General features: G+C 42.3%; 1 protein-coding gene across 1 annotated transcript in view; it reads right to left on the reverse strand.

Moving 5' to 3' along the window:
- Nucleotides 1–27,607, reverse strand: part of SLC9A9 (solute carrier family 9 member A9) — a 328,270-nt gene that overhangs the window by 106,977 nt on the left and 193,686 nt on the right. Inside the window, exons 10-12 of the mRNA XM_054040764.1 lie at nucleotides 23,849–23,962; nucleotides 21,917–22,028; nucleotides 13,933–14,086 (exon numbers count right to left, since the gene is read on the reverse strand). Coding sequence (XP_053896739.1) covers nucleotides 13,933–14,086; nucleotides 21,917–22,028; nucleotides 23,849–23,962 — 380 coding nt within the window. The remainder of the gene's footprint in view (nucleotides 1–13,932; nucleotides 14,087–21,916; nucleotides 22,029–23,848; nucleotides 23,963–27,607) is intronic.

A 27,607-nucleotide genomic window follows, 5' to 3' on the forward strand; every position in this document is an offset into this window, starting at 1 on the left:
TTCTGTGATAAATCACAGTCATTATATGATTAATTCACAATAAGCTGAAATGTATGAATCTCTCTGAAATGCTATTTAACTCTTCCTATCTCTTGTACCAAAAATTCTAGAATAAAAATGTAATTCTTATTTCCTACTTTCTTCACCCTTTGGGATGACCACTTGGTGCTTATCAGGGACTCGTACAGCACAAATGGTTTTGAAGTTTGTTTAGCATCATTCAAGCAAATTGATAGGGTGAATAAGTCTGGTAGAGCTTTCTTAAATCCTTTATCTTACTGGGAAAGTACTGAGATAGGCATTGCAGTAAGTCACTAAGATTCATTACTTGCACTATTTCTCATTTTCAGATAGAAATGAGTGGAAATGATCCAATTTCTCTTTTTATAATAATGTCCAATACATTTAGTGTCCAATTTTACTCTGCCTCTTGATTTATAGCATTTCCAGATGAATGGCTCTCCAGCCACTGTTATAAAAACTACTATTATATATATTATAAAGGTATATTATATATACCTTTCTGGTGTGCAGAGTAGTGTCCATGGGAAGAACTTTCATATGATCTTCTTGATGTATATGATTGATCAGAACCTCAGGTGTAGAATGAGCTATACTCAGTGCACCTAGAGAGGGACAATAACATAGGTGGCTTTTTGCCATGTCCTCCCTCCTCTAGTGGGGCCAGCCAAGGTGTCAGGAGTGGGTGGATAGGCTGGGCCTGCTGAACTCTTCTCCTTCTATCACACATTGAATTCTGTGCTGCAGTGGTGGTGGGGTCACCCAGAGCATTGGTCTTGGAATTGACACCCTTTGAGATTCATGGAACAGTTCCTCCTCTGAACTATTGTTTCAGGCTCTCAGCAGATGTTTTCATGTCAGTTACACTTGGGTCATGTTTTCAAGGGGTTCTTCACAATTGTGAGAGCAAGAAACTTCTTTGTTTTAATGCCAGCTCAGATTCTGATGTAATTACATAATTCTGCAATCTCCTATAGTGCCTATGCCTTAACCTCTCCCCAAGCGAGTCTAAAGTGCCAGAAACCAGGCTTTCCTCAGTCTCCAACATCTAATGTTTTGTTAGCATCAAGACATCCCAGGTGTAATTGTACATGAGGCTAGGAGCAACACCATGGTTTAGTTATGTGCTGGGGCAGACAGCTGGCTAGGCTAGTTCTTACACCTTACTACAAATAACTGCTATAGTAACGATTAGACACATTATGTTTAATTATAGGCTTTGGTGGATTTCAGTGGCATTCAGCTGGGGATTTAAAAGACTTCCCAGCCGAAGACAGTTTGATCTCTGTTGAAATTGTGTCTAGGCTACAGGGAACTCAATGAGCAAAAGTAGCTTGGCTGAAATTGGATTCCCAGTGGGAGACTTTATTGTAAAATGATGTAAGGAACCTACTGCACTATTGCTAAGAAGAATAAAAAAGTCTGTGAAAACAAATAAAGAACTTTGCTCATCAGAGCTTTAAATCATCAGTGTTATTTATGTTATTGTGAGGGAATATCTTCTCTGCTGAATACAAGAATTCTAATAAAAAATAATAAACATAATAGCATGAAGTGCACAGAAATATAGAACATTGTAAAGATCCAGATGTACTAGAAAACATGAATCCTTTAACCTAAACTATGTGGCTCTGTGTTATGGTTACTAGGAAATTACAGTTGAACACAGTTAGGATGACATTTCCTTTTGCAATAGTGAATCAATGGACCCTTTATTTTCACTGAATTGTTTTCTAGCCCCCAAGAGAAAATATGACACAAGTGATTACAGGTATAGGACAGCAGAGGCCAGGAAAAAACATTTAAGTAAACCTCCTTTCAGCTTTCAGCACACCAACAGTTAGCCACACAGCCTGTCCTACTAGTCAGGCTACTGATTTTCTCTCCACACACCATCCCTATCCTTTGTCAGCATATGAGCATACAGCATAAGATCCCCATAAACAGATTAACTTTTTATGTCATCCACAAATGTTATTAGGACACTTCCACTTTTTGTGCCCAGGTCATTAATAAAAATGTTAAATAAGATTGGTCTCAAGACTGATCCCTGAGGAACTCTACTAGCAACCTCCCTCCAAGCTGACATTTTACCTTTCAGTATGACCCATTGTAGTCTGCCCTTTAACCAATTCCATATCTACCTTTCAATTCTCATATTAATCTCAATCCTCTCCAATTTAACTAATAATTTCCATGCGGAACTTTATCAAATGTCTTACTGAAATCCAGGTAGATTAGCTCTACTGCAATTCCTTTGTCTAAAAAATCTGTTGTCTTCTCAATGAAAGAAATCAGGTTGATCTGGCACAATCTACCTTTTGTAAAACCATTTTGTATTTTATCCCAATTACCATTTACCTCTATGTTCTTAACTACTTTCTCTTTCAAAATTTGTTTTAAGGCCTTGCATACAATTTAGGTCAAACTAACAGGCCTGTAGTTTCCTGGATCATTTCTCCCCCTTTCTTAAAAATTAGTACTATTTTAGCAATCCTCCAGTCATAGGGCATGACCCCCTGAGTTTACAGACTCATTACTTGATTTCAGTGGTCTTACACTGCGAATGAATCTAAAATCAATATGTCATCTGTCACAGATTTGTTCTTTCCTCCATTGGCTGAGATTGGGAATTACATCTATTATTGAAGCTGAGACTCCTGAACGAGTGGATTCCCTGGAGTAACATTTCAATGACCTCTCTCGATATTCATGTCCCAGTCTGAGCAATTATTTTTGTTTACTTTGAAGTATTTCTCATTAATAATCAAAGAGACCTTATCTAATATATACAGATGGGGGATGACCACAAAGACATTGTTAAAAGTTAGTATTTCATAATGCTTAGTGTTTCTTTGAATAGAGACTGTAGAACACTGAATAAATGCATCTGAGTCATTGAAGAATTGCTGCAAAAAGCTACACAAAATGTCTAGAAGTCCTTTGACAAATATTTGCACAAGGGGCGATGATAAACAAACAAGATCTAACACCTATCACAACAATATTTTTATACATGTTTTATTAATAGCTTTGTATTTCTGCTGTGCCTGTCAGGAGAATCATTTATCCCCAAATCACTGATTGGAGATTTACTGTAAAATGTAGTTTGCTGTTTTAATCTGAGTAAGGGGGAATGAGGGGGAAACATGCATCCAAAAGCATTAGCAGGTAATACCCAACATCTCTGAAGACACATTTATTGAATGCTTCAATTTGTCTGTGAACTCATGCTTAAATGGCCATATTCTTTGTTTTGCTTTTGAAATATTGTGGTGTCTCTCTCACACATGGATACAGGTTCACCCATTATCAGCCAAGACCAGCACACCACAAGCCTATCACAATGGGAAGAAATGGCCATTTTTTTCTTGTTATACCATGCAGATAAAACCAAGGACAAAGTAATGTTTAGGTATCTGATGCAATCAATTCTGTTCACAGGAAGCCAGTTAGTAACTAAGGGGAGGGATAGCTCAGTGGTTTGAGCATTGGCCTGCTTAAACCCAGGGTTGTGAATTCAATCCTTGAGGGGGCCACTTAGGGATCTGGGGAAAAATCAGTACTTGGTCCTGCTAGTGAAGGAAGGTGGCTGGACTCCATGACCTTTCAGGGTCCCTTCCAGCTCTATGAGATAAATAAATATGGAGATATACCTAACTAAGTAAATTATAATACATTTAATTTATAATACATTTAAGTATGTAGGCCTAAAGTGCCTAGAGATTTTGGGTGCCCAATTTGAGAAACCTTAATGAGGCCTGCTTCAGAAGGTGCTTATCTCTTTCTGAAAATAAGACTACCTTAAGATGACTCACTTTGGGCACCCAGGAATCTAAAATAACTGGTCACTTTTGAAAATTCAGGTCACATTCTTTTAAAACTAAGATTAAAAATAATTCAGCCTGTTTTTTCTCCCCGAGAACTCTTTAACACACATTTTTGTAAATCACTCTGTGTGTGTTGGTGAAACATGAGGGAATTGCAATACTTTATCCATAAACTGAACACTGATATTCATAAGATGGAATATTGCAATGTAGTGTAACATAAGGAAGAACTACATTTCTAAACTCTTTTAGTCTTGCCTTTAGGAACAATTGCCTCCATGATGATTACATTGATTGGTGTGGTTTCTTTTTAGAATTGTATTTTAGGGTGTGGAAATGTTTAAATGATCAGAACAGATTCTGTGATTGAAAGACATGATTTCCCAAGCATTGAGCTTCTTGGTTAGACCAAAAATCAGCCTTTATGTAAGAAGGCGCAAGTCTTTCAATGGAGTTGCACTTGCTCACTTAAGGTTTGAATTTGACTGAAAGTTCTGGACATTGATAATGCTGGAGGGGGCTCCTGGGATGCACGTGAGCCTCTTGTTAACAGAGTTGGCCTTTGGTCCTTGTAGGCTAGTGGGTACCCAAGTATTCCCTCACCCCTCCCCACATCCACATTTTGCTCAACCATCTGCTACTATCCAAGGTTCCCAGCCAACTCTCCACACTAGCCAAGGGACAATTTCTTCCCACCAGACCAGCCAGTGAGACCTAAGGGGGTACAACATATAGCACTGGTTGCTTTTGGGATGGAAAGGGGTGGTGAGGAGAATATGGAACTGACACATTTTGGGGGCGAAGGAAGTATATGGAATTTTTTTGCAGAAATTTTTATCACCTGGCTGACATTTTGTTGACTGAAGTGGAACATTTGAGGTTGCCCACATTGGTGACACACAGATTGTTTTGACATAGATCAGACGATATATTTTGGCAATTTGGTGAACAAATTGGCAGGGCCGGCTCTGGCTTTTTGGCCGCCCCAAGCGAAAAAAAAAACCAACAAAAAACAGGGAGGCCAGAATGGCAAAGCAAAAAAAAAACCTGGAGCGCGGGTGCAGGGGGATCGGCTTGGGGGGGCGGGAAGGGGAGGGAGCGGGCGGGAGAGAGAGAGAAGGGGGCGGCCAGGGCTACAGCAGGGGCGCTGCCACGCGGCTCCTCCCGCTGCGCTGCCTCCTGCCGCCTGCCGCGAGGGCTCCGCTCCGGTCGGCAGGGAGGGAAGGAAGAGGACTGCCCTGCAGGGTGCTCTGATTCTCTGCACCGCCGCCCCCTACAGGCGGACGGAGCGGAACAAGAACAACAACAACAACAAAAAAGTGGCTGTGCCGCCCTAGGATTGGGCAGAATGCTGCCCTAGGATTGGGCAGAATGCCGCCTCCAACAATTTGCCGCCCCAAGCACCAGCTTGCTCAGCTGGTGCCTGGAGCCGGCCCTGCAAATTGGAGAGCTGGGAAGGCACATGTAGTTGTAGAAGAGAAGAAAATTATTTTGTAAGACTGTCATCTGTGGAGGTGGGTCTTCTTCTTTACTCCAAAGAAGGGAGTGACAGGCTATATTTACAGAAGACTGAACTCTACTAAAACAAATATGATCAAAGTTCCCTACCTAGGGAGAGGTGGATGACTTGCTAGATATCATTGAAACAGATTGCCTTTTACAGAGATTATTATTTATATAGCACCACTAGTTTGCATGGCACTGTCAGATATACAAGAAGTCAAGGTCGTTGCCCTGACAATTTTACAATGTAAATTAGACAGATAACCCAATAAAAAACCTAATAACCCAATAAATAATTACAACAAACCATGGTGTGCAGAGGAGGGAAGAGATCAGAGCACACAATGGGAAGGGAGGACAGCTTTTGGAAATACATTATTTGTACAGTAAACAAACCATTTTTGATAGATGTGAAACAAAATATTTTTGCTTATTTTTAATATCATCAGGTAACAGATTACCATTGTTTACCTGCACCTAGGTTAGTTTCCCTGCAACATGTCTACACTCAAGCACAACCTCTCTGTGACCTGGCTAGACTCAATCAGCCTGGGATAGGAAAGAGCTGAATCCCCTGAGCCACTGACTGGAGCAATGCTGCTAAGCTACTGGCCTGTCCCACTTGGCTATATGTGCACAGAGGAATATTTACATGGATATGGATAAGATCCAATTCATCCAACTAACCTCACTGATCATAGCCCCAGGGGGGTAACTATTTAATCATTTATAGATAAGCCAGTTAAAGTTCAATAAATGTGAAACTGATTCAAAATATTCATCAGGCAGAGAAATCAGGGACATAAAAACCACATTTTTCTTTAAATATAAAATTCCTACCTAATTCTCTCTCTTTAGCTGTGAAGTTGATGCAGTCAAGAAATTCAATGGGAATTGTGCACCTAACTCCTTTAAGCTCCTCTGAAAATCCTAGCCTTAGTTACTAGACTAAATTAAATTATTTTATTAAATCAATCAATTTAGAAACACAGGCCCAGATCCTCAAAAGTACTTAGGTACCTAATTCCCATTGAAATCAGGGGTCCTGGGTAAAAGCTATCTTTTCCTGGACAGTTACTATCCAACTTCAGTGGTTCCGATGTTTCATTAAGGAAAGGACAGGAGGTGAAAGAGCTACTGAGGGTGGGATGAGCAGGAAGATACTCACACTTAGGGTATGTCTACACTACGGGATTAATCCAAATCTATATAATTCGAATTTTGGAAACAGATTGTATTAAGTCGAATGTATGCGGCCACACTAAGGACATTAATTCAGCGGTGTGCGTCCATGTACCGGGGCTAGCGTCGATTTCCGGAGCGTTGCACTGTGGGTAGTTATCCCATAGCTATCCCATAGTTCCCGCAGTCTCCCCTGCCCATTGGAATTCTGGGTTGAGATCCCAGTGCCTGATGGGGCAAAAAACATTGTTGCAGGTGGTTCTGGGTAAGGCCTCACCCCTCCCTCCATGAAAGCAACAGCAGACAACCATTTCGCGCCTTTTTTCCTGGGTGAACACTGCAGAATCCATACCATGGCAAGCATGGAGCCCGCTCAGCTCAAGACAGCAGTCATGAATATTGTAAACACCTCACACGTTGTCGTGCAGTTTATGCTGAGCCAGGACCAGAAAAACAAGGAGAGGAGGAGGTGGCGACAGCAGCGCAGCGACAAGAGTGATGAGGACATGGACATGGACACAGAATTCTCTCAAACCGCGGGCCCCGTTGCTTTGGAGATCATGTTGTTAATGGGGCAAGTTCTATCTGTGGAATGCCGATTCTGGGCCCGGGAAACAAGCACAGACTGGTGGGACCGCATAGTGTTGCAGGTGTGGGACGATTCCCAGTGGGCTGCGAAACTTTCGCATGCGTAAGGGCACTTTCATGGAACTTTGTGACTTGCTTTCCCCTGCTCTGAAGTGCCAGAATACCAAGATGAGAGCAGCCCTCACAGTTGAGAAGCGAGTGGTGATAGCCCTGTGGAAGCTTGCCAAAGCAATCACTGAGTTGCTGCTACGAAAGGTAGTGACTCTGGGAAATGTGCAGGTCATAGTGGATGGCTTTGCTGCAATGGGATTCCCTAACTGTGGTGGGGCGATCTTGGCACCGGAGCACCAGGGTACCCAGTACATAAACCGCAAGGGATACTTTTCAATGGTGCTGCAAGCACTTTCACCAACATCAACGTGGGCTGGCCGGGAAGGGTTCATGACGCTCCTGTCTTCAGGAACACTAATCTGTTTAAATGGCTGCAGCAAGGGATTTACTTCCCGGACCAGAAAATAACCATTGGGGATGTTGAAATACCAATAGTTATTCTTGGGGACCCAGCCTACCCCTTAATGCCATGGCTCATGAAGCCATACACAGGCAGCCTGGACAGGAGTCAGGAGCTGTTCAACTACAGGTTGAGCAAGTGCAGAATGGTGGTAGAATGTGCATTTGGCCGTTTAAAAGGTCGCTGGCGATCGTTACTGACTCGCTCAGACTTCAGCCAAACCAATATCCCCACTGTTATTGCTGCTTGCTGTGTGCTCCACAATCTCTGTGAAAGTAAGGAGGCTTGAAAAATTTGCAGCTGCTGGAGGGAGGGAAAAAAGGAGAGAAGTATTTAAAAAGATACATTTTGCAGAACAATGCTTATACTCTTTCACGGTGACCAACACTATTCACATTACATAGCACAAGTGTAGCTGATGAGATTATCCCCACCTTGGAATCCACGGTCAGAGGTGGGGTAGTGGTGGTGGCCCCCCCCAGAACTGCATGCAGCTCGGCGTAGAAGCGGCATGTCCGCAGCTCTGACCTGGAGCGACCGTTTGCCTCCTTTGTTTTTTGATAGGCTTGTCTGAGCTCCTTGACTTTCACGTGGCACTGATCTGAGTCCCTATTGTGGCCTCTCTCCATCATGCCCCTGGAGATTTTTTCAAAAGTTTTGGCATTTCGTCTTTTCAAACGAAGTTCTGCTAGCACTGAATCCTCTCCCCATATAGCGATCAGATCCAATACCTCCCATACGGTCCATGCTGGTGCTCTTTTTCGATTATCGGCCTGCATGGTTATCTGTGCTGATGAGCTCTCTGTGGTCACCTGTGCTCTCCACGCTGGGCAAACAGGAAATAAAATTCAAATGTTCGTGGGGCTTTTCCTGTCTACCTGGCCAGTGCATCCGAGTTCAGATTGCTGTCCAGAGCGGTCACAAATGTGCACTGTGGGATAGCTCCCGGAGGCCAATACCATCGAATTGCGGCCACACTAACCCTAATTCGAAATGACAATATAGATTTTGGCACTACTCCGCTCATCGGGGTGGAGTACAGAAATCGATTTTAAGAGCCCTTTATTTCGAAATAAATGGCTTCATTGTGTGGACGGGTGCAGGGTTAATTCGATTTAATGCTGCTAAATCCAAAATAAAGTCATAGTGTAGACCAGGCCTTAGTAGATTTTAGCTAATCATGTTAGTATCAGCCACTAACTTAGGATCCTGAAGACCTTTACTCTCATGGGTGGTCTTGACTGATGAGATCAGAACCACTGAAGTTAATGGGACTGCTTATGTCGGTAAGGGCACATGAGAAGCTCCCTTTGAATTTCCAAGAAACTAGATGAGGGCAGGTATTTAGGGTTCTAAACTTGTCGTGGGAAATAGATAACCATTATATTTTTTTTCCTCCTGATCTTAAGCAATGTTTCACTTCACAAGATTGAATCAGGATATTCCTCAGCAGCCCCAGTTTTTGCTACCACTTGCTTTAATTTGAGGTAGGGTTATGTAACAACTTTTTTGCTGAGTAAAAATGAAACAGTAGCAAGTCTGCTAAGGATGCCAGACACCTGAGGTGTATATCTAAATTGCAATGAACTTGGCTAACATTGTAGGAGATGAGAGATTTAAAAAAAAAATCAAAGTATCAAGGAAATACAAAGCTCACATACTATATATAGATGCCAGCATTTTATGTTTATACAGTAGATTTGTATGCCAGTCCTGATTTTGTCTGCAAGCTTTTTATCTATGCCTCTTTATTAAGGCTCCCATTTAGTTATCTTCAGCTGGTATTTTACAGCAACAGTCTGACATGAAGGTTTGTTAATCAGACATTACTCTGTAAACAAGCAAAGCATACACTATATATAGAATAAATGATAAGTAACTGTGAATTACAAGACGATAATGCCACTGAGGTTTTATTTGGTGACATTATAAGTTATAAGCAACAAAGAGTCCTGTGGCACCTTATAGACTAACAAGACGTATTGGAGCATAAGCTTTCATGGGTGAATACCCACTTCGTCAGATGCACTTTGTGGGTATTCACCCACGAAAGTTTATGCTCCAATACGTCTGTTAGTCTATAAGGTGCCACAGGACTTTGTTGCTTTTTACAGATCCCAACTAACACGGCTACCCCTCTGATACTTGACATTATAAGTTATGGCAGAGAGTCCTGAATGGATTATGAAATAACTGGAACTCAGAAATGGTATTAGAACCTCATTTAAAGTTGCTTTGCAAAACACCAAATATATCTCTATATAATGATATTACATTGTATTAAAAAAATTAAACATACTTTCCCCCACTTTCCTTTTCACCTCTTTTCTCTCACTTACCCACCCATCCCTCTCATAGCTATCCACCAACATGAATTCATTTAAAAACTCACACAATAAAGGAGCAAACTCATTAAGTAACAAATCATTGGCTGAATGCTGCACAAATAAAGAGGCTGGAGGAAATGCATAAAGAATTTCTGGTAACTTTTGCAATTCACATGGTAATCTCTACTCATGAATTACAGTAGTTGGCAGAGAAGGGCTTAAGGTGGATAAAGCTTGGTTACTGTAGCGATGTCTTCTCCTAGCCCCTCCACAAAATCAGTCGGAGACTGCTCCAAAGTACATGCACCAGTGCTCTTTTATTGTTCGTGCCTAACCCCACCACCTACTATTTACATATCTTACAGATCAACACCCTGAGAGACTGCTAGCTTCTCCTGCCAGCAGGGATCTAGAGCTCCTTGCTCCTCCCTTTTCTGTCTCTCCCCCCTTGGTTTCCTCCCAGTCAGCTTTATATAGCAGGCTGGGCACTCAGGCGCCCAGGTGCATCCCCTCAGGTGATTAGGATGTGGCCTCCCAGGCCAGTCCTAACTAATCCACCTTTTAAGCGAAGCTGGACTAACAGGGGCCTGGCTTGGATCTCCTAGCCAGCACCCTGTTACAGTTACCTATGAACTGGGACTCCCAGAATCAGTAGCTCCCATTTGAAAATGTTGACCATAATATCTCATCTCTTGTTCTACTACTGCTGCCAACCTATTTTCTAAGAGGGAGGCTGGAAGTAATCTGGACCCATCCCTGAACTTCTTAAATCTACTTCTAAGGGCAGGAGTCCTTCTCATTTAGGACATGTCTACAATTCGAGGTGGGCTGTGATTCCAAGCTCGAGATGACACACTCAAGCTAGCTTTCATCAAGCTAGCATGCTAAAAATAGAAGTAGTCACAGCAGTCTGAGCAGTGGGAGGGGCTAGCACTTGAGTACATAGCCATCCGAGATGCTAGGCATATACTTGTAGAGGCTAGTCCTTCCTGTCACAGCTACACTATTTTTAGCATGCTATGTCTCCTCAAGATGGAAATCACACCCCCAGCTCGAATTGTAGACATATCCTTGGTTAAGAATTATCTAAGTAGAAGCACGACCAACAGCATGTTCCTAACTAACAATAGAAAACTGTGATTGTTGTTTGGCCCTCTGGTGTCCAAAACTATATTCATAACTACAACCAGAGGAAGATTACAGCCTTCTCTGTGTTCTTGGTCTATACACAGACTATAACCAGGTTATTTCAGGTAGTTTATGTAACAACTCCCTCAAGATGAACAAAAATACCCTCCATTCATGAGTTCTCAGTTAAAACAAACAAACAAAAAAACAATCCAGCAGTTACAGGAACTGGCCTTTTGGGAGGATGGGATCCAAGCATCCAGCTTACCTGTGACAGGCTCAGTTAAGTGTAGGCCTGGCTTGATTGCTAGTAATTAGACATGAGTGAGGCCTCCTGTCTTGGGAGACAGGATTACGGAGTTAAATGGATCAGCAGAATCAAAATGGAAATGGAAACAGAATGTCTGTGTTAATGAAGTTAGGTAAATCGGTCAGTAAGCTAAGAGACAGAATGTCTGTATTAGCTCAGGTCAGAGGGAACACCTTTACAATGGATGAGATATCAATGCACAAAATAAATCTGGAATGTAAAATGAGGTAAAGAGTAGGTTGAGCATGGAACAGGTATGGACACAGCATTCTGTACAGCAGGAGTGGCCAACCTGAGCCTGAGAAGAAACCAGAATTTACCAATGTACATTGCCAAAGAGCCACAGTAATATGTCAGCAGCCCCACATCAGCTCCCACCCCCTCCCAGCGCTTCCCGATCCCTCCCCACACCTCCCGATCAGCTGTTTCATGGTGTACAGGAGCCTCTGAGGGGGACGGAGAGGAGCGAGGGCATAGCAGGCTCAGGGGAGAGGGTGGAAAGTGGTGGAGTGGGGGCAGGGCCTGTGGCAGAGCCAAGGGTTGAGCAGTGAGCATCCCGCAGCACATTGGAAAGTTGGCGCCTGTAGCTCCAGCCCCGGAGTCAGTGCCTATACAAGGAGCCGCTTATTAACTTCTGAAGAGCCGCATGTGGCTCTGGTTGGCCACCCCTGCACCAGTGGATAGTTAATTGCCCAAGTAGCTGGCTGACAGTTAATTAGGCAAGGAGTACCTGGGCTAATACAGGCTGATGAGGGCTCAGTCAGGAAGCCCTAGAAAAGAGGAAGCCACCTGAGGAGAGAGGATCCACCGGGGGGGAGGCTGGGTAGGAAGCTACTCCCAGTGGTGTCTTCCAGGGGAGCAGAGGTTCATGGAGAGCAGGAACAAGCCTAAAGAGAAAGTGCTCCCAGGCAAGGGACCAGAGCAGCTCAAGAGAATAAAGTGGGTGAGGGGCCTGGGGAGCTATTAGGGGATGACCACTGGCTCAGGGGAGAGTGAAGCACTGGTCGGGGAAGACTGGCATCCAGCAGAATGCCCAGCACAGGCCCAAGTTCCAGGCAGGAGGGGCGAGACATGAGACTGGTTAAGCCAGGAGTGGAGAGTTTCCAGTGCAGTAGGTAACTGAAGCTTTTTGTGTTGGTCTTTTCTGTTAAATAAATAATAGAAAGGCCTCCTTGGACTTATTTATACCCTCGGTGAGGGAAGCTGAGGCAAAGGCTCACCTGCAGCATGGTGCTTGACTACAGGGGGCTTGCCAGGGAGACCTCCCTGCCCTTACACCAGCTTACCTTAGAATTAACCACAGAAGTGTTTGCTGGCATTTTATAGAAACGAGAAACAACAGGAATTGAAAGACAGTGGATATTAAACCTCCTTACACAAAGGCGGTCACCACTGAGCACTCTTCTTAAGAATAATTTAAAATTTTGCCTGTTCTGCCTCATGGCAGAATGTACTTGCATCTCCCGTAGCACACAGATGTCTCTGTTTTTCCCTGTCAGAGCTTTGAGGAGCACGACAACCTCTGAGAAGGAATGCACTGTGCTTAGCAATTAGCTCATACGTAGTCTCCCTCAATTTTGATACCAAGGAATCAAAGGTGACCAGAGGGAATAGTTAGAGGTATGTCATAATATGTACTGGGCTAAAGGCTGTCCTCAGCTACACCTGTGCAACCCCACTTAGTACTATAGGGTTGCATGAGTGAAACTGAAGAGAGGATTTGGTCCATCACACTTAAGCCCTCCCATCTCTTGAAATGAGCTCCAAACAGAAATAGCAAATATGCTGTACCCATTATACAAAATGCTCATTAGCATTCAATCAAAGTGCATATCACATTTCTGACTACATATCCCTTCTTTTGCAATTAGAAATTAAACAAAATTAAATAAATAAAATGATGATTTCCTTCTTCCTGATGTTGACATAAGAGCGCGTGTGTGTGTGTGTATATGTGTGCACAGTTCCAAGAGATTCTGCCATTGTCCCCTGACAACCTGGGTGAGCACATTTCTTGCATACATTTTGCTATCTGCCCGTCTGTGTCACTAGCATGGCTATGTAATAGTTTCCAGGAAGGGGTTTTGATAAGCATTGAAGTTACGTTTGGCATTTTTGTGAACAAGTTTTTGATTAGGGCAGGAACTGTTTTTGTATCTATATCTTTTAATTTCAGATAGTGCCAAGCACACTATGTCAGCATTTAATGATAATAGTGAGTTTAAAGAACAGTAGAGAAACACACCTTTAAGAATCAGAGATAGGCTTGAATTAGACATTTGGACCAACTCTCTCTCTCTCTCTCCCCACCCCTTGCCGTTCCCTGGTGGCTTGGACCCATCCCTATCAGATGGATCTGAAGGAGAACACTAGATCCATACCCTGTTGAAGTTTGGAGACTTTCAGAGCCAGATCCAAGTTTTGTGGCTTGTAACCATCTCTACTGAGAACAATGAGTATTGAAAAGTCCAGGGGTTGGCCATAGCCATCCTATTATTTTACAGTATTAAATAATTGTCTGATAACACTAACCTGATCTGAAGCCATGTGAGCATCGGCGTGGTGCCCCCACCAAAAACCCAGACTGTGAAAAACACAATAAGCAGTGTTGTGGTAAACATCATTTGTTTGGGTTGAGATTCTGTGTCCCGAATAGCCAGTGCAAACGCTATTGCACCACGTAAACCTGGGAGAAAAAAGAGACATGCATGGCAACTTAACATGCTTGGACATAAAACCATTTCACTCTTTCCAGCCCCAGTCCTATTCCTTGTGAAAAACCTAAACAAGTGGGCCTAAATATCAATGGGGGAGAAACAGAATGCTCATCTCCTCCATGGCTGCTACAATAGCTTCTGCCATGCTGGTGTCTTCTGCCCAAATAAGGACATTTGGCCTGAAGATTCATATTGCTACAGGGAATGAAATGTTGCTGCCTCCAGCAGTGGCGTTGGAATAATTTGTATAGTGGGGGTGTTGGAAGCCATTGAACAAAACTGTCAACCCTGTAGCTGATGGAAACCACTTCAAACCAGGGGGTACGGCAGCACCCCGAGCAGCCCTAATTCCAGCACCCTGGCCTCCCAGGACTCTGATGAACTTACTTGGGCTGGAGAATTTAGTCTGTGTTCATGTCTATAACACAACTATTTGTAAAGCAAATTTCTGCAAACATGTCAAAGCAACTAGTTCTCACTGAGGAATTAGATATCGGGAAATCTCAGTTCAAATTAAAAAATAAAAGGAAAAAAGGAGAAAAGAAAACCTGTTTGAGTTACCAGAGGGGAGCCCTCCCCCCATTTAAAATTTCTCAAGTGATAAAAACCATTTTTTGACCATGGCCTCATATTTCAAACAAATGAAAAAGAAGAAATTATGTATTAAAGTTGTAAACACTACAGACAAATAGTCAGACTGTGAGCCTTTCAGTAACAGACACTGAATCATATTTAATTGATGTAATGGTGTTTAACTCACACACAATCAGCTTAGCAGATTTTTCACAATGAAACCATCCTGATATTTACAGACTAATCAGACATTTGTTTTATATCCATATAGTTCTTTATGTCAGGAATAATCTCCAACAGCCAGACTCTGACACCCTTATTCATGTTAAGTAGCACTGTAATCCTTTGTGTAGTCCCATTGATGGAATTAAGTAGTAGTTATCAGAATGCGGTCCATTAGGACATTTCTTGTTTGTGGCCAAGTGAAATATAATAATTTAAAAATCATTTTTGTGCTAAGAACAAGCACAAGTAATAAAGACTAATAAGTAGTTTTTAGAGAAAGATTTAAATGCCGGCAATACAAGATGCACAATAAATGCAGTTTTAAAATTATATATAGCATGGAACTTGAAATGTTACAATAAATGTAAAATTTATCCACCTATAGTGACTGAATAAATAGCAAAAGATACAAATGGGGGGAAACAGCTAACTTTGAATTTAAAAAAAGCCCCCTAGGGTATAATAAGCAAACAAAAAGGACCTCATAGTATGATATATTACAAAAGACAAAAAAAAAAAAAAAAAAAAAAAGCACTATTCGTGGCTACATAATAGAAATACTGTGAACTCCCCTAATGCTTTCCTTTTATCTTTAATCTTTATTAGTTTTTCAAGAAAAATACAAAAATCAATGGGGAAAATGCAAAGAGAACATTTAAATGAATACAATTCCTATGAAGGGCACAAAGCACATTGCAAATATTAACAAATTAAGCCTCACATCAATCACCTTGCAAGGTAGGTAAGGTTTATATGGGGAACATTTCACTCACTGCAGAAATGTAATTATCTTTGGAGTAGAACATGGCAGCCGTTTAACAGCGCACAACACCAGTGTGCAACATTGTGTACAGCAAATGAAGGATTCTGTATCAAATCAAAAGCAGAAGCATCACATGTACAAGCAAAATGGAATAATCTCAACTGAAATTTGTCAGTGACACCAGATTTAACAACTCTGGTTCTTGTTTTTACTTTTTATCTACCCTATATACCATATTTGGGTGTTGGTTTATTATTGACTCACTGGGAAGAGTGTCACCAATTGAACACTAACACAAAAGACCTCATGTAAAATGAGAGAGGTGTTAGTGCTGCTCTTCATAGCCCTAGTGCCACAGGATATGGAATATTTTATGCAGATCTGGTTCCCTTAGTCTAGGAGGGAGATGGAGGAAGGGAGGGAAGAGTGAGCTCCTTCTGGCGCGGGGGGTGGGAAGAAGGAGGAAGGAAAGAGCTAGCTCCTGCCAGACCTGGGGCAGGGAGGCACAGAACGTGTCCCCCCAAAAGGGGTCAACGTTAAATTTCTGCACATGCCCCTGGTGGGCCCAATTGGTAATTTAGGAAGTCTATGCAGGAGAAGGAGAAATGGGAAACCTGAGATGCTCCAAAGCTTTGCAGAACAAGGAGTGTTTGTGTGTGTGTGCGTGCACGTGAATGTGTGCACACGAGAAAGAGAAAGAGAGAGCATGTGAGAAAGATGAATCTATGGTATATATGTGGAAAGTGGGGTCTCTGACTTACAGTAGAAAAGTGAACAAAGAAGGTGCAGTACAGTGGGATTTTCAGTACATGTACTATGGGGAAATGGGGTAGACTAGTGGATAGGGGAAAGTTGTTGTTTCTGGTCTGTGTATGGAAAACAAGATGTGATATGTTATGGTTGTGTGATGTGGTGTTCACCCCACACTAGCACTGAAAAGGTCAATGAGGCTCAGAAGGGATTAATTAATCAGTTAGACCACACCTGGAGGACAATTAGTCTTGATAAGCAATCCCTGATTAAGGATGGAGTCCAGCTGAGCAGAAGCAGGCCCAGCTCACATAAAGCCATGCAGCGAGGGCCGAAGGAGGCTGCAGTCACTCACTGGGCTTAGAGAGGGAAAAAGAGAAAACCCAGAGGGAAAGTTGATGCTCTGTGAGCCTGGCCCTGAGGGATGGGCATACCCAAAGAGATGGTGGAGTAGGAAACAGCTCAGGGAAATAACAACAAGGCTTGGGACAGTGCAGACTTGGCCATGCATTCAAGGGTCCCTGAACTGGAATCTGGAGTAGTGGGCAGGCCTGTGTTCCTACCGCCACTGGGAAAGTGGCAGTCTTAGCAGTGAACTAGAAGACTGCCTGAGATAGTTTGTATGGAGAAACTTTGATACTCCAGAAAGGGAAAACTATAATGACCTGGATGGAGGGCTACACCATGAAGAAGGAGCAGCCAAGTCCAGAGAGAGAAAGAAGTATGCAAAGGGCAAACAACAGTAAGAGGAGGCTGGTCGAGAGCTAATCCTCAGGTGAGCCACAAAGAAGTGCCTGCCCCCAGCGGTGAGTGGAGAACCTTGTGACAGGTCCTCTGATCAAGGAGCATAGATGGGATAGAGGAGGGTCAAATAGCTAGTCTGGATATGAAGGGTAAGATGCTTAGCATAATGAATGGGTGGGTGAGCAGGAGGATAGTCTATGATTGGGTCTATGAGCTGTATGCAGCACATGCATGGTACTTTGTGGGAATGTGTAGCCCACATTGGTTACGATCTCAGGGGAGTGGCTTAAGAGGGATTTAAGGCTAGATAGGGATACAGGAATAGAGTTAAAGATGTTTTTATAAAGTGGCATATCTGACCTGTACACATTTAGTTCAGAGATTTCATGAGCTGTGAGTATAGCAACCTTAAATATTGCAATGTTTTTTGCTGTTAAATTTTATTGAGTCTGTAATCAAATTGTAATAATTATGACTGATTAGCATGTGGCTCCTGGCCATGTCAGCCAACACAGTTTATGTGGTCACAGAAGGAGGAACGAGAGGTCAGAGAAGTAGGAAGAAAATCCGAACTTTGTCTACCTGAGAAAATTTAGGGTGAGACTTTTGAAAGCACTCACGGTTGGCCTCACTTTGCTCCTACTGAAGTCAAAGGTAAATCCCTCATTGACACCAGTGAGCAATTAGGCCAATACTGAGCCCTTTGACAATCCCAGGGTCAACCTTTGATAACAATGATAATCTCAGCAATGGATGATGGTTTAACTCCATGAGTAGGCAGGAGCAGAGTGTGTTCAGTACTACTTTAGAAACTCTGGTGGAACCTTGCTCATAACATGTTTAAGTCCACAAACAGCTTGTGTACTAACTCCTAGGGCAGGGGTGGGCAAACTATGGCCCGTGGGCCGGATCCAGCCCTTCAGGGCTTTGGATCCAGCCCGTGGGATTGCCACCCCTGTGGTGTCGCGGGCTCTGCACTGCTCCCGGAAGCGGCCGGCACCATGTCCCTGCGGCCCACCATGTCCCTATGGCACTGCCCCCCACATCTCCCCTTGGCTGGGAACGGGGAACCACGACCAATGGGAGCTTCGGGGGAGGTATCCACAGGCGATGGCAGCGTGTGGAGACCTCTGCCACCCCCCCCCCCCAAGGGCCTCTTCTGGGAGTGGCCCCGGTGCGCATGGCTGCCACCCTGGAGCCGCTCCAGGTAAGCGGTGCTGTGCTGAAGCCCACACTCTGAACCCCTCCTGCACTCCAACCCCTTGCCCTGAGCCCTCTGCCACACCTCACACCCCTCCTGCACCCAACCCCCTGCCCCAGCCCTACATTCATGGCCCTGCATGCAATTTCCCCACCCAGATGTGGCCCTCAGGCCAAAAAGTTTGCCCACCCCTATCCTAGGGAGAAGTCAGTGATGGGACTAAAAGTCCTCTCCTGTAATAGCTGCAATTCTTGAGCAATTCTTGTTTAGTTAAGGACAACAGCTTTTATATTTTATTCCTACTATTTTAGCTACTTTGGTTTGCTTCTCGAGAAGTCTAATTAGCACGTATGGATGCTCTGCCTGAGGAATGAAAGCTTCTTTGTCTATCAGTTAGGAGCCAGTCAGAGTTGCAGTGAGTTATTTGTTCTGTACCTTGGTGAAAGCTTTCACAGCTGTGTGTATTGTCTGCGCTCTATACACAAATCTTCTCTTCAAGCAACTTCCATTTAGAAAACACTTCAGCAATTCAAATGATTAAGGCCAAGTCTACACTAGCATTTATGTTGGCAAAACGTTTGCTAAGTAACCTCTCTTTTTGTAAGAAGAGGCTTAATACTTAACAGATAGTCAGAATTAAACTATTTTAGAAACACACACACAGTTTATTGAAAGAAGGATCTTTCTCAGCTCCCTTCTAAGTGGTTTTACTTCTCACAGCTCAAACATTCAATGGGGTGTATCATCCCCTCCCTGTGATAAAGCTCAGTGGAAGGAACTCTTCAAGGAACTCTTTGCAGAGAGTCTCCCACTGGCTAAATCACAGATTGGGAAAAACAGGAAAGCACAGCTAGAGATGAATAGAGATCTTGGGAAAAAAAGACAGGCGGGTTACAAGTGGGTCACTTCCTACCACTGTTTTCCTTCCTCAGTTTCTGGTCCCAGACAAGGTAAAAGAAAAATAAAACTGTCAACCCCAACCGGGCTCAGCATATAGTCCTATTTCCTCAGAAAGGCTTCTCCTGCCCATCTGTCAGGAACCTTCAGGGTAGGTCTGTCCTCCTTCTCAGCCTCTCCCTTCTCAGCTGGGTTGCTCCCTTTTCAACTCTGCCCAGTTGGAACATGCTCTGCAGGACCAGAGGGCAGGGCTAGCTGGACCCAGTATTGTTATTTAATCTCTTGCAGCCCAGTGTGGGGTTTCTATATTCCATTATAAGCCATGATAAACTCTGGATGAACTTGGTGGTAAGTGTTAAAAATAAAAATAAAATAAAATAAAAAAGGTCTCCAGTATCTACTCTTTGGTTTACGAGGCTTTGCAGAATTCATTACCGTTCCTCTCATGAGCTCCTTGAGTTTACTTAAGAAGAGATGACACTGCCAAAAATTAAGTTTAGTTCTATACACCATTGATTGCAATCACTGGAGAAGGTCTGAAGACCTTTTAACTAGAAAATGCATCTGCACCTTCTGAGGCCAAACTCTACCCTGGTTTACTCGACTTAGAAATGTGCTTGCCTTTCTTGAAATCATCATTTTCTCTGTATACAGCTGTACTCAGTATATATTGTTTATTCTGTATGTGAAGACGCTAGGTGACTGTGGGCTATAGTTGTTAACACATATCAGAGGTACAATTATATTGGAAACCCGAACGCCTTGAGAGTGTTATGATGCATGAAGCTTAAGGCAGTGTGAGAAGCATGTAAGAGGTGCAATTAATCAGTGTTACTGCCCTACTTGCAGAATGTCATTTGCTTTTATGAAAACATTTTTATCTTACTGAAATAAAACATTTTAGTGTAAAGAATTCACATTCTGATTGTTTTTGAAATAAAGTACTGCATATATTGGGAGCTTTAACTATTGGCATTTTCAGTTCTCTGCTGACAGATATTAGTTGAAATGTGAAACCGAATGCACAAGTGAGAGTTCTCACTCTTAATTGTTGGCTGCAGATGACCTTTCCACTTCTGGTTCTGTGGAATGTGAGACTGGATTGGACAAAATAAGAAAAGTGAAAGATGAAGAAAAAGTTAGTATTCTAAAATCCTTCAATCCCTACTCTGCTTTCAAAGAAAAATCAAGGGGAAAATGGGATCCAAAAGCCAGAAGTAGAAATTTACAAGAGCCAAGAGAATACATGGGTCAGGAGACTGGTAATTAACCAGAGATGGAGACTTTCATCTCTATAGTGCTGAAATGAATCCAGCTCAGAATGCTAGCTAACAGAAACCGTCACTATATAATTGCCACATAGACAGCTATTTGAAATGAACAGGTGGTCTGAAATCCAGATCCTAAGTGTCTACATCACAACTACCCCTCCCCCCCACATCCACCTGGCATTAATTGGCAATTTCATTGGTAATTTTAGTGAAGAGGATGAATGGACATGGAAATGAACTAACATTGCTCCCCTAAAGGCGCGGTTCTTTCAAGTCAGAAATGAGACCGATTGATGGAGAAGTATGGTGAAGTGTGCATTGTAGCTACTTCTGCTCTATCTGTTTTGTGGATAAACAGAACACTTCATATCCAGGGCTGACCAAGAAAAATTCATGCAATAAAACTTATATGAGAAAAAGGAAGACAGTGGCTCTGACTTCCTCCCTGCTTTGGAAGAATGCTTCAGAAATTTGCCTGGGGTATGGTTCCACTCTGGAAAGCAACTTTGCAAAAATGGCTTTGTGGGTTCCATATTCATCTCTCTCAATGGTCAAATGAGCTTATTTAAAAGTGGAAAATGTTTTTTTTTTTTTCCTAACTGCCAATCCTACAAACCTTCCCTGGAATCCAAGAGTCAAGCTGCAATATTTCTGCCTCATGTATGTCTGGGAATAAAGAGATTGCAGTTGAGATTTAACAAATCTGTGGATGATGCACAAATCAGAATAGAATTCAGCACCCTCTCCAGAGCTGCTTTGGTTCTGCAGTACTAACAGGAGTTAAAATCAATACAAACTTAGTAAGTAAAGCAATCAGATATCAGACTGAATCCATAGAAGGAGCAGGCCTATTGAATAAAAAGCTGTTATTTTCACATAGTCACTTTTCAGAGTAAAAATGATCTTTAAGTTAGGGAGAGTTGTGGGAGGCCACATGATTGGTGAGTGGGTATCTATGAAGAATACCAACCACTCTCAGAAAGCTACAGTATGAGAAATTAATTTCCTTGTGTGTAACATAAGCATGCTACCAGGAGTAGTTTTGGTGCCTAATACTGGAATAAAATATTCCCAAAATAGGAAAGGATGTTGCGAGATGGGGATGGACAATGAGTTTTGAGATGGGTAACCAAACAATGGGTTTCTAACTTTATTCTGATTTATAGATAACTAAAGTCATTAATACACATTTACACACAAGCACCTAAATGATCTTGGAACTATCCAAAGTCTGTCCATTGACTTCAATGGGCTTTGGATCAGCCTGCACGTGCATATCTAGACCTTTTGTCTCCTTGCCAGAAAATAACTTTCTCTGTCTTTATTCTATGTCAGGTGTTAGAAAATGTAGAGACAAAAGTACAGTGACACTTACCTGAAAACATCATCATGTGTTGAAAGTTCCTGGGAATCTTTTGTTTTCGGCCCAAATTCAGAATGAAAGAAAGTGGATATATGTTACATGCTCTTGCTATGAAAACTGCCACCTATAATGTTAAATGTGAGATGCTGAGGAAAATGGCGGGGGAGAAACAGGAAAACTGAACTAACAAACTTTCTCCAGGTGAATATCTTGAATATGAAGTTAGAATAAACACAATATTAAATGTCTGAGCATAATTTCAGATTTGAGATATCCAGCCACATTTTCATTATGGACCCATGGAGGGGCAGAGTTTAGCTCTCTCCAAACATCTTAGTTTTGAGCTCCTTATCCTATACATCACTTCACTCACGGTGCATTGACTCATCACATATGACTACATCTTCAGCCCTTCAGTAAAATGCACACCATAAATTATTCCAACGGAAATGGCATTATCTCCTTCAACGGCAATTTAGGAAGGATAGATGTACTTTTGGACATAATTACGCTCTTATTTCCTCAGAATTCATGTGGGCTATATCTTTACCTTTACCTCTTTCCTTTTTTTTTCTTTTGTAGACTTTAGAAAGGGATTTTTATATTATCCCTCTGTGTTTTTTGAATAGATATTTTAGAAAAATCAGGACAAAAAAATCATAACTAATTCTATATGGAAACCTTGCTATAAGGAGGTTCCTTCCTACCCTCACCTTGTGAATCCTAGGGCTCAATTATGTCTGTAAGAGCCTGAGACTTGCTGTGGATGAAAGAGGAGGTGGTGCACCTGAGGCTAGGTCTACACTATCCGCCTGAATCGGCGGGTAGAAATCGATCTCTCGGGGATCGAATTATCGCGTCTTGTCGGGACGCGACAATCGATCCCTGAATCGACGTGCTTACTCCACCAGCGGAGGTAGGAGTAAGTGCCATCGACGGGGAGCCGCGGAGGTCGATTTTGCCGCCGTCCTCACAGCGGGGTAAGTCGGCTCAGATACGTCGAATTCAGCTACGCTATTCGCGTAGCTGAATTTGTGTATCTTAAATCGACCTCACCCCCCCGTAGTGAAGACCTGCCCTGAGTGTCTGGAAGCATTATGCCTGCAGAGTCCAGGAGCAGGCACAGTGCCACTGGGGGCTTGGGAGAGCACACACATCAACAGCAGTTACTACACTTGTAGATCACATAGCCCCTGTATGTCAATCTAGCATAGCCTTGCACCAGCTTGTTGGCCCACAACAAGAGGGCATCATTGGTCATAGTCTCTTTGCTGCTGTCAGCTGTAGCAGTCCTCTATTGCTTAGGTTAGGGGCAGTCATATTATACTTGCCTCTGTGTAGTTATGGGGGTACCAGGCTCCTTGAGGCCTTTCTGCCCTCTAAAATAACCTGTGTTGGGGAGCCATAATTTGGCTTTTAATATCAGTTTGGAAGTTACATATAAAAGGGAATGCAACCAAGCAATAAGTAAAGTCCCTGCTTGTGAAGTTATTGCAATTCATCAAAAAGTGACAAGCAAAGGGCTTTTGTTCAGAGGGAGGGGAGAGGCGGAAAGGAGTCATTGTGTGGCGTTCCAGACTGGTACCTGGCACTGAGGAAACATGAAAGAACTAAGGGCAAAACCTCCATGCCATAGCCTATATGACATCAGCATCAATGGTAGTTCCATGTATGTAAAAAGAATATAAGAAATGAGAGATTTGCCTTAATCTTTGCACATTGTAACAGGTCTGCAAAATGTTACAGTGCATGCCAACAAATCATCTCCTTAGGTCTGTTAAGAGAATGTACATATTAAAACAAAGCCAATTGCCTGCCTTCCTCTTCAATTTGAACCCTACAAAGCATTTATTTTTACCATTTAAAAAATACTTTTGTTTACTTTATTTTAATTTTTTTTCACCCAAAACAGTCATTTTTGAAGATACTAAAAGCAAAGGATACAAATGCCCCAAATATAAAGAGAGCATTAAATATATGATTTTGGAATGTGAATAGTGCAAGCCCCATGTAACAGAAGATGACATTCTCGGCCAAGAAATTCATGAACTCGAACAACTGAAACAAAGAGAAACAAAAACCATTATTATGACTCGTGTCTGTAACTGGCTGGTGTTTGTTACAGAGTCTAGATTAACTTGGAAAACAGGCACATTAGATTACAGGGACACTTACAACTTGAAATCCAGTCTTTCTGAAGAGTTTCATTAAACTATAAAAATAGTTTGTTATTACACTATTTGCTGAGTTTCCGTGGCAATGGTTGTAGTTTTACAATGACCTTTTCTTGTATTTTTACATGTTTTCCTCCCCTTCATTGCCATACTAAAGTCCCATGCAAACAAGGGAAAACTGGCTAACTAAAGTCTCAGTCCAACTCCACTGAAGGCAACGGAAGCAACACTTCATTTTACACTGGCTTCAATGGGAACTGAATTGGGCCCTTGACTATTCAAATGAATACTGTGAAACTGACTATGCATAAAGTGCAGTCAAATGTGTGCATGCACACACACACACACACACACACACACACACACACACACACACACAACTTTCCCCCTAATCTCGTTCAGTTATAGCAATCATAGGCAGTACTTGTGGCAATAAAATTTCAGACAGAAGTGTGATTTTTAAGATGATGAACTAAAAAAAAAGAAAAGTTATCTATGATAAAACCTCAAGAGTCTTGTAAATTGGACCATTTGGACACAGCGGTCAAATTCTCATTTCAAACCAATCTATTTAAGGAATCATTTAAACCTGTTACACAAGAATGGCAAATAATTTAATTGTTATAACAGGGTTTCTTCTGTGAAACAGACCAATAAATCTATTTGTCTTGAGGGGATGGTCCTGATAGCATCAGGAGACAATTAGCTTTAAAGGGAAAATATAAAACATAAATCTTCAGTCTGCTTCCATTCCTGGAGAAACTATAGACAGTGTCCCCAAAGCAACAACAGAGTACAGAAGCAGAGAACTTTACATGCCTGTCTTCTTCAGTGCAGAAACCTATTGAGGCCAGTGGGACTCAGTGTGGGCTTGGGAGTCAGTGCTAGCAAATCCAATGCAGAATCAGGGCCTAAGTTTGTAAATTCTGCATACAAACATATATAAATCCACTCTACTAGGATTGTTACTATGGAGACATTACTCTTTACAGCCTCATTGGGATTTATGTATTTTTTGTAATATGTTTGGGGGGCTAAAAATAAATATCAACTACCCAGTCAGTGAGGACTAGCAAAGGCAAAACAATTTAAAACAAATATTGGAGGTAAAGACCCATATAAATGCAGTGCCATGATGCAAGATAGTTTTGCATGCAGTGGCGGTGCCATTAATTATATTGAGCACACATACTGTGTTCCGTTTTCAGTGCTGCATCATTCAAGCAAATATTGTCACACCCATATAATAGAAAGCACATCTTGTAATATGACAATGAGAACCCTCTGTGTTTTGGTCAGAATGAATTTCAATAGCAAAAAACTGGAGATGGGGCCAAATCCAAACTGTGAGTCCAAACAACCCCAGGCACTGGAACAGTTTGGATCCAAAGCAAAACTCTATGGCTCAGACCCATCACTTTTATTGACCTTTATTCTTTCATTTCTCTGTTCTGTACTTCATTTTCCCTCATATTTTATTTATGAACTTCATCACAGGATTCATATTCTGAAATTTAGCTTAGCTGTTGGGGTGAGAGGAGGGCAGCCTTGTGTTTCAATGCAATGATACTTTCACTCCCTGTTTGCTAAAAACCACCCAGAGTTTAAAGACAAATTATCAATTATTGCTGTATTGGACAAACATGATTTCTGAAGTTACATTAACCTTTATGTGGTAACCAAATTCCCATCAGCCACTCCATTGTCCTATATTTTTATGAAGGTAAATAGGCTTTGCTAAAACCAGATCAGTTCAACACCTCCTAAAATTCCTTCCCAATTGCCTTCCCGTTTAAATTCAAGCTCCTCACTGTTGCCCTCAAGGTTCTTACCAGCCTAAATCTCTCTGACCTCTCACCTCTTATTTCCAAGCCCTATTTGTTCAGTCCAGGGCTGCTAGTCTGGAGACAGTTCAGTATTCATTTTCCACTCCGTTCCATGACATCTTTCAGGCTTTCTGCGATGACTTCACTTCCTTTCCTGACAACATCCACTATGTTTCTCCTGATTCAAGGTACTTAATCCCATAGCTTCTAATGGGCAGTTTTAAAGAATCCATGTGGCCCTTTACTGTGTCTGTTAGCATCCCATGTCACAACGTACTCACATTGTCTTCACCCTGGCCTTCCCTCAGCCTCTTCCTGCATCCCTGTAAAGCACTATGGTCCTATATACTATTCAGTAATAAACAATGATAAAAATCAGGCCAATGATCTGTCAAGTCTGACAGCTTACAATGGTAGGATGCGTTTTCATGGTGGAAACAGTTTAAACACATAGGAGAGTGCTGTCTTTCACTAGGCTGCTGATTTTTTTTTAAACAAGTAACTTTAAACAATCACTTTTAAAGCCGTCTTTCCTGGGAAGTCTCATTGGCCTGGAGGGTGCCCAGAGAGAGCATGGTACATACTAACTTTATCCCATCCAGCATTTGTGCAGTCACACTTTCCCACCCATTATAACTGTATGTACAAATGGCACTGTGACGGGTTGGATCACAGAAACCCCCCTGGGAGCTGCCACCCGATGTGCAAAGACTACCCCTGCTTCTGTTTTCCCTGCCAGCTCAGGACTCCAGCACCCTGTCTTGTTAAGCCAGACACTCCCATCTGGCTCCAGACACAGACCCAGGGTCTGAATCACTTGTCCCAAAGCTGCAAGTTTACCTGAAAACAGCTCACAGTAGTGTGCTTGTCTTTAGCACTCAGATGTCTGACTCCCAATGGGGTCTAAACCCAGATAAATCCGTTTTACCCTGCATAAAGCTTATGCAGAGTAAACTCATAAATTGTTCGCCCTCTATAACACTGATAGAGAGATATGCACAGTTGTTTGCTCCCCCAGGTATTAATACATACTCTGAGTAAATTACTAAATAAAAAGTGATTTTATTAAATACAGACAGTAGGATTTAAGTGGTTCCAAGTAGTAACAGACAGAACAAAGTAAGTCACCAAGCAAAATAAAATAAAATGCGCAAATCTATGCCTAATCAAACTGAATACAGATAATCTCACCCTCAGAGATGCTTCGGTAAGTTTTTTCTCAGACTGGACACCTTCCAGGCCTGGGCACAATTCTTTCCCCTGGTACAGCTCTTGTTGCAGCTCAGGTGATAGCTAGGGGATTCTTCATGATGGCTCCTCTCTCCCCTTGTTCTCTTCCACCCCTTTACATATCTTTTGTATAAGGCGGGAACCCTTTGTCCCTCTGGGTTTCCACCCCCCCTCACTGGAAAAGCACCAGGTTAAAGATGGATTCCAGTTCAGGTGACATGATCACATGTCACTGCAAGACTTCATTACTCACTTGCCAGCACACACATATACAGAAAGACTCACAGGTAAATACAGCCATCTGCAGACAATGGGAGTCATCAAGATTCCAAACCATCCTTAATGGCCCACACTTTACATAATTACAATAGGCCCTCAGAGTTATGTTTTATATTTCTAGTTTTAGATACAAGAGTGGTACATTTCTACAAATAGGATGATCACACTCAGTAGATTATGAGCTTTGTAATGAT

This window comes from Malaclemys terrapin, chromosome 9, assembly GCF_027887155.1.
Source record: "Malaclemys terrapin pileata isolate rMalTer1 chromosome 9, rMalTer1.hap1, whole genome shotgun sequence".
NCBI classification, from domain to species: Eukaryota; Metazoa; Chordata; order Testudines; family Emydidae; genus Malaclemys; species Malaclemys terrapin.